This window comes from Crocodylus porosus, unplaced genomic scaffold (genome assembly GCF_001723895.1).
Source record: "Crocodylus porosus isolate Cpor-Errol unplaced genomic scaffold, CroPor_comp1, whole genome shotgun sequence".
Classification (NCBI taxonomy): domain Eukaryota; kingdom Metazoa; phylum Chordata; order Crocodylia; family Crocodylidae; genus Crocodylus; species Crocodylus porosus.
Window position 1 is genome coordinate 7,207,148 of NW_017728951.1, and position 15,168 is coordinate 7,222,315.

Here is a 15,168-nt window from a genome sequence, read left to right on the forward strand (position 1 = left end):
CCAGTACCAGGTTGAGTAGCGCTTTACCTCTCGTTGGCCCATAGACTTCTTGAGTCAGGTAGAGGTCATCCACGCACAATAGGAAGCTTTGCGACTGCTTGGATTTTGCTGAGTGATCCTCCCATGAGATGTCCGGGTAATTGAAGTCACCTATAACAACCACAGTCCTGAAGCAAGCGGCCTCAGCCAGTTCCCAGGCAACATCCTGGTCAAGCTCTTGACTTCGGGTGGGAGGTCTGTATTAGACTCCCACCGTTGTGTCCCCTGTGCCGTGTTCCCCACAGATTTTAACCCAGAGGGTCTCCAGTCATCCACCCTGATCACCAATATCAGCTTGCAGGGTCATGTAGCTTTGCTTAACATAGAGAGCTACACCCCCGCCCCCTTTATCTACTCGATCCCTCCTGTACAGGGCATAGCCATCTATACCCATGGTCCAGTCATGGGTGGAGTCCCACCAGGTCTCTGTTATCCCTTTGATGTCATAATTATTTGCGTTAAGCAGGAGGACAAGTTCCTCCTGCTTATTCCCCAAGCTCCTAGCATTTGTGTACAGACAGGCAAGTGTCCCCTTGGGGGCTCTTGCCTTGCTCACAGATTGCACCAGGGCTGGGGTAGGGGTGGGCTCCCTTAAGTGCCTTGGCCTGCTGACTTTGCAAGGGTTGCTCAGCGGGCCAGCAGTGGCAGTAGTCCTCCTGTCCTCCAGCGGGCTTAGTTTAAAGCCCATTGGAGCAGGTCAGCCAGTCTGGCTGAAAAGAGCCTCCTCCCCAGGGGAGAAAGGCCATCTCTTTCCAGCAGCTTGCTGCATCTCTTACCAAAAAGCAGGCTGTGGTCATGGAAGCCAAAGCCTTCCCGATGACACCAGCACCACAGTCTTTGGTTCACTACCTGGATCCTCCTCTCCCTCCTCAGCCCATACCCTGAGACTCTGAGGATCGAAGAGAACACCACCTGTGCCCCCAAACCCTTTAGCCCCACTCCTAAATCTGTATAGTGCCTCATGACCCGGCTGGGAGTGCTCCTAGCCATGTCATTAGTGCCCACATGAATAAGGAGCATGGGATAGTGTTCTGTGGGCTGGAGGAGCTTAGGGATCTTATTATCAATTTTTTGTTCTTGTTGGTCAGAAATGTCATTGCCTATATTATATTGACCTCTCTAATGAGATCACTGTCACTTGTGGTAGGCTAACCAGCTTGGGTAAAAATCAGGCAATTTTAAGGCATCTTTTTCACACCTTTCCTTAATCTACCAAGGTGAATATAGTAATCCTATAAAAGGTGGCTGAATCATCCAAACTTCACCATGCTATAATTTAGTGAAGAGCAACCATTTTCTCTCAGTCACCTAAATATAGATTTGCAGTGAAAGCTCCCTATATGTGAAGCATCTGTTGTTTCACTTCTTGCCTACTTCCACAGAACTTCAAAAGGATATGGCAGAATGAGACTTCATATATCTGCACAAAAACTATATTATAACGAGGAAGCTTTGCACTGAGTCATCCTTGTTTTCTTTGCCTTGATCATCATAACTTTGATCATCATGTCAAGATAGCATCAAGACAAATGAGAGATGGCAGTAGTGATGCATGTGCACTGACGACCTAAGCATTCTACAAAAGTCTGCTACCATATCTTCTTGCTAGAATAATTGACATTTCCGTTAGGTCTGCCTCATCTACCAGGGTAGATCTGTGCACTAGATTAAGAAATGAATGTCTCTCTTTAACCCAAAGATACCCATCTAGGGGTAACCTACCTCATTTGGCCTTAGAGCTGACTAAGTTGTCTGGGGATGTGGCCACTGCCACTACTTGGAGCCATAGGTGACAGTTGGTGACAAACAACAGAGACTACTGATAAGAGTCCATCCATAGGATATGGTTAATGCCTATTGCTACTTCTATATAAGTTGAAGGCATATATTTGTACAAAAAGGCAGAACATACCCCATGGTTCATTTTGCACTTTTTCAGTGCCTGAAAGATTTATTTGTATGTGGGAAAGCAGGGGACCCATTCCTCCTCTTCTCATGCCTAAGTGGTGTGTTATTTGCTTAAATATTTAACAACCTCCCAGCCAGGGAATATATTTTTCTTTTCATCCATTTCTGGAGTAAGCATTATCATTTGTTAAATATATATTAGGATGATGATCTGTTTACCTTGGTTTGCAACTTTAAGACCTTGGTATGGTATCTTCACCCCGCTCAGGGAATGTCACAAATAAATCACTGCCGTACATGGCATTGTTATAAATACCAGAAGCTCAGCAGACTTGCAGGATTTGAATAAAACATGAATGAAGTGTTTCATATTTGCATTTTTTTCCTGTGGAACATCTCACCAGAAACCCTGCATGCCTGTCAAGCTTTGAACTCACCGGTTTTCCCTCCTTTAGAATATTTTGCACTTTAAAAAATCAAAGCTATGAATTTGATACTGAATTTTCATAATCTTAAAATGTAATTTAGAAGGTTGGTTATTATCATCCTGGAGCATTGTCTGTTTTATGCCTTGCTTTGAACTTAACTCAGTGGGAATGTTAATTCAGGTCTTTGGTGGGCTATTATAATTCTCTCTGTGGTGGCCCTCTTGAAGAGCTGGAGTGGCAGACTTTCACTTGGAAATGTATTTTGCTGCTTAGATGTTAACAAAGATTAACTACTTTCACATATTATTTTTACTCTGTAATATGCACTTGTTTCTCATTCCCTTTTGAAATTACTTTAAGATCCTCCTGCTTTATAGTCCTTCAAGGCTCACCTTCTTTGAATGGCCTTGTTTTATTTATTTTCTCGAGGAGTGCCCCGAGAGTTAGCTGTGAGATGCTACATGAAAGGGTATGTCATTGTTTGCCTGTGGTGTTGCACTGTAAGCCTTATGTCACTGTACTCTTATACAATCAACACTTTCATAAGTAAGGTAGATTGCTTTTTCTATTCCAGGGATGATCGTTAAGGATTTTCCTCATGACCTTCTTTTATTTCTTCATTTAAAAATCTCTATTATGGTAGCCTATCTTTTCTAGCAAGGTTGCTGGCTATCACTGGTCTGGTGCCCATCCAGATGTTTCCTATGTTACATGGACAGGATTACTTTAAAGAAATAGGCCACGTGTAGATGAATGAGGAATTTTAGTTTGCTGCCCTACAGCCGCGGAGCAAAGCACTGGGCTCCGTGCAACTCAGGGGCTCTGCAGGAAGCCCATGCAGGCAACCTGGCAGCAGCCTGGGAAGGCAGGCTCCACCCAAGAAAAAAAAAGTGGCAAGCCTGATCTTTTTTCCCTTCCAGGAGCCTGCCTGCCTGCCTGAGCTCCGCAGGGGCTTGCTGCTTCCCTCCACGACTGCGATGCTCCCTGGGACCACCCAAGCTGGGTGCCTGCAGCCAGGTGCTGCCTGTAAGGGTGCTACTGCTGCCGCAGAGGGAAGCACCAACCCCCACCACACACACACATACAGCTCAGGGACCACTTTGCCCCTGGCAGCTCACCCTCCCCACCCCTCCATTGCAAAGGCAGGTAAGTGCACAGGTATATGCATAACATGGGGGTTTACATGGCTCTACATTGAAGCTGTGTTTTTAAAAACCCACCACTTCAATTTAGGGCCCTCATTTCATCTACACATGCCCACAGAGATCATGTGCTTCAGCAGTAGCCCTGCTTGCTGACTCTTTACTAATTCTCTATTTTACCAATGAAAGCCCCATTGTCACAGCGGCTTATGGAAAAAAAATGAAAATTAGCCAGCTGTCATACATCTGCAGGCCAAAGCACAGTCCTCTCTCACTTGTTCCCAGCATTACAACCAGAGGCATTGGAGAGCAGTAAATTCATCCTGCATACCTCCTCCTGTGGCTCCTTCCACCACATTCCCTCTTTGCAAAAAGAGCCCATGCCCTTAAAGAAGTTATTGTCCTCCTACGGCTTGAGGTTGCAAACAGAACCCTAACTTGCATATCCTACTTCCTACTGTTGTTGGCCTTGCTTGTTTTACAGGAGCAGGCTGGCAACAGTTCTTCTCTGCCCTTGGTCTGACCACCCATGTCAAGCACCATCTCCTCTGCTTATTCTTAGCTTGGACTGGATGTGACACTGGAGCAGAAGCTGGATTAGATGCATCGTGAGCGGGAATCTCCAACCTAACCTCATCCTCCAGCTGTAGGAGATTTTCCTTCTAAGATCTGGCGTTCCCTTTGACTCCACCCTTTGAAAGCTACCTCAAGATTCACTTGTTTCCTAGGTGTTGAAGCCAGCTGTGATTGTCTGAATTGCACTGTAGGGCGGGGAGCCCAAGCGCAGCTCCTGGCAGCAGGGTGACTAGTTTAGAGCCAGCTGACATTTCTTCACTTTGTTCCAGGGGTGGAAACGGAGTGAAATGTCCCAGCTTTCTAGCTGAAGGTGTTACTAGCAGCTTTTTATTAAAAAAAGCAAGAAGCCTTAAGTGATTATTTTTTTCCCAGCTGTGAGAAAACAACCACTCTCCAGACAGTATAGATATTTCAGCAAACATTAATCTTGATGAGTAGGGAGACTATAAACAGGTTATTTAACCTACTAGCTTCTGCAGGAGATTTTGCTCCCTTATGAGCTCCTCAGCCAGTTCTCCAAAGCAAAATTCAGTAAGCAAACAAACAAAAAATCCTCTTCTCTTCCAGAAGCTAGCAGAAGAGATCCTTTTTGCTTTGGCCCCAGCACAGCAGCCTAGCTTCTCCTTGCAACAAGCTATTCTCTTTACAGCTTGCTTCCTCCTCCCCTTTGCTTTCTCTTTCAGGAGCTGTTAAAGCTCAGTAGAAGACACCTTCAGCCAAATGCCCCCATAGCTGAGCTTTCTGAACAGGGCTGATAGCTCCATCTGATACAGTCATGAGGGCAAATGCTCTGTGCACCCCAGTGATGCACAGAGGGTCACTACCCCCAGTAAACTATATGGTAAGCTAATAATTAGTGCTTGCTTCAACCCCAGCTTGTTTAGAGCAGAAGGGCCCAGCCTAGAAGACCTGAGGAATGTGGGGTATTCTCTCCACCAGCCCCAGTCTCACTCCTCCCTGGCCAGATCCTGCTCTGCACAGGAACGTGAGGGGAACACTCCTAGCACTGGTCTTCATGCTGTGTGATGATGTGAATCCTCTGCATATGCGATTCCCAACCTCACTTCCATGCAGCCATAAGGGAGAGGGCCAGAATTTGCTGCATGATGTTAAGTTTTTGCCCCCGTTTGGGTTCTTTAAACCATTCCAGCAGTGCAGAGCGTCTGTAAAACCGGCATAACCAGACTCCACATGATTACCATGTGACATGCTGCAGGTTAGGGGTGTGTGATTTAGAGAAAAGGAGAGTAGCTGACTTGGATTTTGGTGAACTCTACTTGCCAGAATGGCTTTTTGTGGCCTTAGAGAGATGAATAATGTTTAGAGCAGCCTGCTCTGAGAGCTGTGAGGTGTGCTGAGAGCAAACTGGCTTTGATTAATTATGCAACCTCAAATCCCAGATCCTGTGCCAAGCTCATCTTGATCAGACCAGAGATTCTGGGCCCATATACTCAATAGTAGAAATATCGAGGTCTCTCTCTCTGTGTCTCTGAGATGTTAATGGATGCATTTTAATCAACAGAAACCCCCCCCCAAAAAATAAAGGGACATGATTCAATTTAGTCAAATATGTCTTAACCATTACTTTTTAGCAGTAGCATAACTAAAGGGGCAGCAGCCCTGGGCACCTGGGTGGGGACACAAAAATAGCAGCTGTCAGCTAAACATGCCCTTTTCCAGAGTGCAGAGCTGCCCTGTTACGCCTCTTTTAAAGTTTCCTCATCATGTCCATTATAAAAACTCTGCCAGTTCAGGGTGAAAACTGCTGCCTCTAGTACTCTCTGTTTTATCTTGGAGATATGTGAATGACACTGCTCTTAAAGGAAAACCCACTTTTTCATAAGGAATATAGTAAGCTAAGTGCAAGTTTGCTGCTGGGTGCGACTCCTTTAAGAGGTTCTGTTCTGTTTGGTTGCTAGGGGCAACTCTTATAAATATCAGTGAAACACATGTGGCATCTGGAAAGAAAACCTGAAGAGGGAAGGTCTGTACGTCCGGCAGTGGATGCTAGATCTACTCTGAATTGACATCTGTACTGAGTAGCTGTTGAACTTGTTAATAGGCATACTTCGTTATTAATCCTGAATTTTCCTCTCTTATTTGTAGTGAGATGATAGGAAGGAGCATATATGACTTTTACTATGAAATATATAAAGTTTTCCAAATGTTTTTGCTGTGCAAGGATATGAAGTCATATGTACATAGATTTATTTATGACAAATACATCTCTGATTACAAATTGCAGTGAATAATACATAGGGCCACTAGAGCTCTCTTCCTAAAGTCCAGCAGACCTACTCTGCTTACATTGCTGATGGTGTCCTGCCCTAGTCTGTGATAGTTGTTTTATGCGTACCAGGGACTAATCAGTATTTCAAAGCAAATTGGACTGCGGATGCTGGGTAATAATATATGCATACAAGGAAGGCAGAACATAACCCTGTCATCAACAGCAAAACAGGGAAGACGGAGGAAAGTCTGGGTTAAATGATCTAAAGTAATGTAATAAATAATTACAATGATATATATGCTCCGGGTAAGCATACTTCTGGCCTTTGCGAGTTGCCACATGGGACCCAAGAGGGATTTTTTGCTACATATGGAGTTGGTTATTTTGTTTTGTTTTGTTTTGGTTTTTGGTTTGTTTTGTTTTAAAGGCCTTCCTCTGAACCATTGGGTGTTCACTGCAGCCAAAACTGGGGATTTTGCCTGGGGTGTGTCAGTGCTCTTGTTGGGACCTAAACCCAGAAGTTCTTGGCTAAAGGGTTGTGCCCCATCAGTCAGAGTCAGACTGATTGCTGTTTTGGGTGTCAGGAAGGAATTTTACACCATAGTTAGATTGGTATGGACTGTGGGGGTCTCTGCCTTCTTCTGTAGCAGGGGTGTGGCATGGTCTTCTTCCTCAGATCTCTCAAGCATATTTTAACAACCTTGCAGCAGCAGGACATTGGCTCTTGTGGTCCCACTGCTATTCCTGTGGCAGGTTAGGGTGTTATGTCTTGCAGTTTTGTCAGGGCTGACTGCACAGTTTTTCTAATAAGTTAAACAGTGGGTTTGTATAGGATGGTTGGATAGAGATGATCCTGCCTGAGCGGTTGGACTAATTGACCTCCTGAAGGTCCCTTCCAGCCCTACGTCTCTATGGTACTATAATATTGCATTAGAAAAGTATCCTTTTTCAGAAAAAATATTAAAATTACCTGCCATCTAATGCAACACAATAGCCATTTTGATCCTTAACCAACCAGAACCTGGACCTGATTCTCCACTGTCTGAAAGCCTGGGAAATTAATTATACCTTTGTATAAAACTCCATCAAATAAAATCCTGTGGGCCAGAACTGTCACTGGTGTAAATCAATATATGCCCAGCTGAGGATCTGACCCACTGTACATAGTTGTAATTAACTACACAAGATGCAAGACAGTTGACAATGGCAGAAAAGAATACAAGAGAAAATAGGTTCCCCCATGCAGCGCTAATCATCAGCCGGTTCCTGGCCTGAATAACATTGCTGTATGTGACAGTGACAGAAGTTATATGCATTTAAAATAAATGGGCTGTGTAATAAGGTTGGTGGCAATGGGTCTTATCCATTCCCCCCAATCTAAAGGGCAGCTTAAGGGCCTGATAGCTCTAGAGATGTTTCCACTGGCTTCAAAGAGACTTTGATCAGGCCCTGCATCCATAATAATTTAGTAAGCATAATGCTGTGTAAGAGAAATTAGGGAAAATGCTACTGTTGTCATTTCAATAAAGCCCTCTAAATCCAGTTTCTTCAATTAATTCTATTTTCCTTTTGCTAGATAACCTGTTCAAACCAAAGGAAAGATTCATTTCGGAGAAGGAGATGCATATGAGATCTAAAAGGTACAGAGTGTTTTGGTTTAGCATTCACTGGGATTTATTGGTACCTAACAAAGGCACAGCATTTCCTTTTCATCTTCATCATCTGTGGTCTTTGATATGTCATATTTCTTGCCTTGCTTGTGCATGTTGCACACATCTGTTTTTTAAAACTGCACACAGCTTTCCTATGACTCAGTCTCAACTGTGCTTTGGGAAGAGTATGGATCTGCACTATCCCAGAAGAAGCATTGAAGTGGGCTGGATCATACTGTATTTATTTGGTGCCTTTGTGCACCCTGCTGTTCCACTTTGCTTGTGTCTCTGAAAACAACATTAATGTAGAGATGGATGGGTCTTCCTCCTCCTTGCTGCTATATGCGACTTAGCTAGAGTCTAACCTGAAGGCATGTTACAAAAAGATAAGTATTAAAGTTTTTCAGGGGCTTGAGCAGAATAGGACTGGGTTTAAGTACCTATCAGTAAAATTCAAGCATTTAATAGATACAGTAGCGTTTGATCCAGAGCATGCTTGTCCTCTGATTTGCACAGGGAAAAGGAAAACAGACTTTTCATTACGCCCCTTAATGGAGTGTAACCTCCCGAGCCATTTCTTCTTCCTTGTCAGGGTAGGTCATGTTTTTGCTTCATCCCATCTTTTTTATGTGGCAACACAAGCAAGAAGCAGTCCTGTAGTTATGGCACGTTTCTGCACAACTATGCTTGGAAGTAGGCTGAGGTGCTCTTTCTGCATTTGGAAAGTCCATAATGGTCTAGTTGCTTCTCACCTATCTTACCATCTTTAGCAATGTACTAAATGTTATTTTTTTCAAGCCTGTTTACTAATAAGCATTTGTGTATAATAGTGTGTATGTTGTAGCCCTCAAAATGTAGTAATAGTTCCATCTCTGTAATAAGTAATTTTTCTTGTTGCAGTCTCACCCACATTAGGGCCAAGGTCCAAAAGTGCAGTAAGGTTTGCACTGTTGAATATTCCTTGGGACTCTTATCTGGCAGTCTGCTTTCTCCATCTTCTGTCATGCTTATTATTATTATTATTCCACATCTTTCCTTGTTAATATTATAAGTTATTTTCTTATATAACCATTAAAGGGAGTATGGACTCTTTTCTCCAGTCATAAAAATGTGTTTCTGCAGAGCAGTATAGGCCAGAATTTCCCAATGTGATTTTCAAACTTGCCCTTACCTTCTAGGTATCCATTCTGAGGCATTTCAAGTGTTCAGAAAGTGCTAGGCAGCAACCCTCTGGCACATCCTAGCAACAATGACAAAATATTAGACACTTGGGTATGTGATCCTCCATAGGTTTTGCACCTTATTTAGTTGATGACAGTGCTAAGTGTCTTCAGTGCAATTTCCCCCTGTAAAGGAGTACAATTGCACAATCTGTCCCATTGTCCTTGTTAAAGAACAGAAAATCTGTTGATAGCATACAAGCCAGGATGGGTTGCTGTCTGGGTTGTGTATTGCAAAATAGGATAGAAAAAATAAAACCCTATAGCCACTAAAGAAATCAGATCAGTGTACATGTGATTCAGATCAGAAAGCACACAAAGAGCAGGACCATTCAGTAAGAAGGTGCTGTTTTATTACAGAGACCCTAATCCTGTTCCTTTTTTAGTCAACAGAGACATTGTTTATTGACTTTGATAGGAAAAGGATCAGCCACAAAGTTTCTTTTGTTATAGTAACCAAGACCAGCAGTTACATTAAGGATTGACAGAATTTCTTTTTGCATAAAAGGGACCTGATGAGGGGACCTGAAGATCTCATCAGTGAGAAAATCTTACCAGTCAATAGAGTTATAATGTTGTTTTTCTTATATTTTTTAAAAACCTGTACCATTGTTGTTGGAATTCATATTGTGATATAACTACTCTGAGCCTCTAGATTCAATTGCCCAAAAAGCTTATGGGCCAGACTCTGATCTCACTTACGTTGCTGTAAACCCAGATTAACTCCACTGTGCTCACTGAAATTCCTCCAGAATTGCACAGATGGAACTGAGATAATCTAAGTCTTTGTGTGTTGTAATCGTTTCAAAATGAAGAACCCTTTCTAATAGGTCAAAAACTTTTGCTGCGATACCAACATTTTTGCTAATAGATACCTATATGAAATCTAATTCAAATATTTACAATGTATAGCAATACCAGACATTGCCTGGAAGATATTTTTAACTGTTGAAAATTAAGTTAGTAGTGACATTATAGAATGGTATATTAAAACTTTTGTTTTCTGAATTTATTCCAGGATTTATAATAACTTGCCTGAAGTGAAAAAGAAACAAGAAGAAAAACAGAAACAGGTGATCATACAGAGTAACAGGCTGCGGGTTGAGGTTTTCAAAAAGGTAATGGTTTCACTAGGAATATGTATAATTTGCCTCAAACTTTTATCTACTGTATGAAGAGACTGCCTCTGGCTCCATACTCCCTAAGAAAATCCACTTACTTATCTCTTTTACGTAGTTCTATAGTTACTGTTACAGTCTCAGAATATCCCACGAGTTTTAATGTGTTTATCCTTACAATTCTCCTGTGAGGTAGCAAAGTGTTGTTTAGCCCAATTGTACAGAGCAGGAACTGAAGCAAAGCCCTGATCTACAGAGTGACTTGGCTATCATGATGTTTAGTAGTGCTGAACCTAACTTTTAGCTGCCTGGTCCCTGTAGCAGAATTGACACTCCAGCTAGGCTCGTTTTGCAATGACAAGAGTTAAAGGCCTCAGAATGGAAACCACAGAAGTGACAGTGAGTGGACAGCCATCTGAGTTAGGACATACTGGGCTACATGAGATGCTTCACTGCAGAGTAGACTAATCTATCGTGCAGTACTGGGTCACCATGTAACTGTGCGTAGCAGCCACTGCATAGTAAATTAGGCTAATGTGGGGTTTTCAATACCTGTAAATATAGGTAATAGATTAACTGGACATTAACTATTGCACAGTACTGCTTATGTAGACCCTGATGGGGAGCAAATTTGCTCCCAATCAGCCACACCAGCAAGGAGCCATGGGGAACGAGGCAGTTTTCTGTTCCCAGTCCTGGCACTGCTGAGCTCCTGGCTTCTCCCTACTGCGTGGGGAAGCCCTGCTGGGCACCAGGCTTGCTGGCAGCTGTGTTCCAATCTGCACGGGACTAGGAGAACTCCGGCAGCTGTAGTGGCAGCTATCTTCCAACCCCGTGCATATCAGGACCTCTCCCAATGTGCATGGAGCCAGTAGACAGCTGCCCCTGGGCAGGGACATGCAGGAAGTGGATCATGGCTCTGCCTTGGCTCTAGACCAGGGGCGGGCAATTATTTTGGGTGATGGGCCACTTACTGAGTTTTGGCAAGCCATCGAGGGCTGCATGACAGGCAGCTAGGGGCAGAAAAATATTAATTTTCTAAAATTTGGGAGGGCCTGTGGGCCGGATAGAATGGCCTGGCACATTTTGCCCACCCCTGCTCTAGACAGTGCTGTCACTGCCACAAGATCCTGGCCCTGGAGCAACTTCCCACCCAGCCACACACCGTACTGGCACTGCTGGGACCAACCGCCATGGAAACCCTGGCCTTACACTGTCAAGGTCCTGCTGCTGTTGAGATCTCCATGGAAACCAGCTGCAGCAATACAAGCAAGGGCTGCTGGGAAATGGAGTCCAGCCGCTGGCTGGATCTGCCATTTTGCCCACCCTTGAATTAGTGACTCTCTACCATTTATTTGTAGGAACAAAGGTGTAGCAAGGCATACCTTATAGTACACATTCATGTCTCCATGCAGGACAAAGTAGTTCGAAGCATCAACTGAAATAAATGAAAAAAGTGAACATGTGCAATAAAGACTGTGTGCATCTGTTCCAGGGGGCTGTTTTAGGAGCAGTGGGTTAAAGGCAACACTAGAAACACTGCATTGTTTGTGGCAAGTACTGCCTCTGGACACTGGGCAACAGGAGACCCTGAGAGAGAACGTTAGAGTAGACAAAGCATCTAGTTGGATCTTTCCATTTTCTACCGATTCATTTTGTTGTTAGAGTCTTTCAGACCTGAGGTCACAAGACTTTTATGCTGAGAACTTTTTCACTCTTTGCATTTCTCAGTCCTCCCCCTCCCTGCTTTACACATACATGCACATATACTTTCAGCAAGCCTAGAAAGTATTTTGACTGAAAAATGAGTGACTAAAACTAGTAGGTTAAAATGGAAGCAGTTAATACAACCTAAACTACTGTGGTCATTGCCACTTATGCAGCAATGTCCAGATTATGTGTTTGAATTGTGATTTAAGGATTAATTTTTGTTTTTCTCCTCTAGCAACTACTGAAACAGCTTCTTCAAAGAAATACAGAGTAACAAAGGATTCTTTTGCTGCTCACACTAACTGGACTTCAAATGACTTTGACTATTAGATAAGCCATAACATTTTATCTTAATTACCTGGATATATTTATCTTACCTTTTACCTCTCTACATAAAGAAAGATAATTTGTGCTTCAGTAGAAAATTCTGAAAGAAACTTGTAGATGATTGAAAAAAAAATCAGAAATTGAGGAAAACTGGTTTGGTATCATCCTATGGTCAGTTTACTCAGGGGGAAAAAAGAGAGTTTGTTTTGCAATATTGGATTACAATGGAATTTATTTTCATATTTTTAAATAGTTTTTTAGCACTAGAACTGGGTTTATAATATCTAGGACACTTATTTCTCCAAAGCATTTTACTCATTGATTCTCTGTGAGTAAAATGATAAAAGTAAAGAAAATTATTTGTTATGTTTAGAAACTAGTTCAGATAGCATTGCTACCTAATCCTATCAGCAGAAGTTTTAAAGTAATGATTAACATACCAAAAGGGACCTATATTTTGGTCCTCTAAAATGGTATTTTCCTGTTTATATAGTGAACCTGAATAGCAGGTTCACCTGTTAGGGAGCAATATTTAGAATCTACAATAATAACATTTATTTTACATGTTTTTCACTGTAAAATATAATTTTGCTTGACTTCTGTGAGCATAAGGTGTTTAGGTTATGGCATATTAAGTGGTGCTGACCCATGCAGAGACTTCTACAAAGGAATATGTTTGTATAAAGATTGTATAATTAAAATCCTCTATAATGTTTCATTCAAAAATATTTAAAATTGTATTTTTACATTTTGGAAATAAAAACAACTAGTTTACATACCAAATAGAATAAAATATAATATTAATCTAAATGTTATATTTTTGTGTTATGTTTAATTACAAACCAATAATGTCAAACTATTGTGCAAGTTATACCTTCGTATCAATTAAAAGCCTTCATTTTGCAATAAATCTTATTTTGAAATACAGTAAAATCCCTGTTATCTGGGCAGAAAATGTGGAGGGGGGAAGGGCTGGCAGTGGCTGCACGTGGAGTGGAGGGGGCGTGGTGGCAGCCACATGTGGAGTGGTGACAGTGCAGGGTAGTGGGTGGTAGCTCCCCACCTCGTCCCTCCCTGTTCAGCTGGCTGTCCATAAATTCTAACTAATAGAGTATTCTGGCTTGTAGAATGCCAGATAACAATGATTTTGCTGTAATACTTCCCAACAGGATTATTATAAACATTAATGTCCATAAACATTAATGTCCGTGGTGTTAATGCTGATTTGTCTCAGTGTAAATGAGTTCACAACATGGCTTTGCCTTGTATGTTTTATTTTCCTAATTTAGATGAGATTTACAACTGGAGGTTTTACATGAGCAATTATTTATTGACATTGTTTAGCCTGTCTTGATAATCACTTTCTGCGTGGCTTAGAGGACAGAGTACTGCACTTGGATCAAAAGAGCTCAATTTGTTCTGATACTGGCTTGCTGGGAGAGTGAGAGTGAGCCGGCTTTGTAAAGCACATCGAGCTGTATTGGTGAAAAGTGCTACACCATCCATATCTAGATATGATTTCCCAATTAGTTTAATAGATGTCAGTAAGACTGTGTGTGAAGTAAAGTATTATACTGTGGCCACGTCTACATGTGTGTTTAACTGTGAAGTAGACTAATTAGCTGTGGAGTAAAGTGTCAATGTCTACACCTGTGATACTATTAGGCCATAGGAAACTAATAAACACTGTCATAAGATGTCAGGAACAGTAATATCTTATGGTAGAGTAATTAACTGTGATTAAATGCACATGTAGATGCTGACCACAGACATAAATTGTGCCCAGTCAACCAAGCCAGCAGGAGGCCAGACTCCTGCCAGCTGCCTAGTCACATGGCTCCAGGCTTTAAGCACCCTCATACCCCAGCCAGCCTTTTTGCCACCCAGAGCCCAGGACTGACCTCCAGTGCACCCTAGCCATGGTGTAAACTGTTTTGCTGCAGGTCAAATTGCTGTTGTTCCAGGTGCGCATCTAAACGCTGCACCCAGGAGTAGTTTACTCCAGCTCCAACTGCTTTAGAGTTTATTGCTTTGACTTAATTGCCATGTAGATGCACCCTGCATGAGCAATGGTGCCTCAAACATCCCCTTATGCATGGTCTCACCAACTGAATCTATCATGATTCTGTTTCAATTTGTACTCTTCCAGTTACCTCCCACAACTCACATTCAGGGAATTTCCAAGGGTAAAATCCTGGCACTATTACAAAGCCAATGGCAAAATTCCTGTTGGCTTCAACAAAACCAGCATTTTAGATCTAGCTTTTCCACACTTGTAAACATTGTTAAATTTTTGGGTCTGTGGCTTCTCAGTTTAACTACTTTTCTCCAAAAAGTGGAGTTATACTTGCCAATTTTGCAGAGCTCATAAATGTTACTTAAATGTATTGAACTTTTCACTGAATTGTTTTTCTTCATGAAAGTCTTGTTCCCAAAAGTTTTGGTTTAGGAAATTACCCTTGGAGAAAATAAAAAGGATAAATATGTAGAAATTTTAAATGAAAATTCTATCATATAAATGAGTTTTGAAGTATAGTTAGGGAACAAGATGCCGAAGGCAAATCATAGGCTGGGAACCTTTGATATGATATGAAGGTTTTTAGCTTTAAGAAATCAAACAGTCTCTGTGGAGGCCTAAGTTCTCTTCGTAAGTCTTTTAGGAGAAGACTATAGTATATCATATCCAACAAACAATTCTTACACTCATTGCAATTCTACAATCAAGTCATTCCAATGAAAACAGTCATTCAGGAAAAATGCTGCTACTTCATAATGCTTTTGACCACCTACCTGCACAGGCCTTGCAAGGACTTGGATG

At 42.0% G+C, this 15,168-nt stretch overlaps 1 protein-coding gene across 5 annotated transcripts in view; it reads left to right on the forward strand.

Moving 5' to 3' along the window:
* Window positions 1-13,161, forward strand: part of CUNH10orf90 (chromosome unknown C10orf90 homolog) — a 253,893-nt gene extending 240,732 nt beyond the window's left edge. For 4 of the 5 annotated variants that reach the window (XM_019556072.1, XM_019556076.1, XM_019556074.1 and 1 more), the window contains 3 exons: window positions 7,900-7,963; window positions 10,214-10,313; window positions 12,259-13,161. In XM_019556072.1, the coding sequence (XP_019411617.1) occupies window positions 7,900-7,963; window positions 10,214-10,313; window positions 12,259-12,297 (203 nt within the window). In that variant the 3' untranslated portion in view covers window positions 12,298-13,161. The remainder of the gene's footprint in view (window positions 1-7,899; window positions 7,964-10,213; window positions 10,314-12,258) is intronic. The other variant, XM_019556075.1, reaches the window with a different exon arrangement.
* The last annotated feature ends 2,007 nt before the right edge of the window (window positions 13,162-15,168 follow it).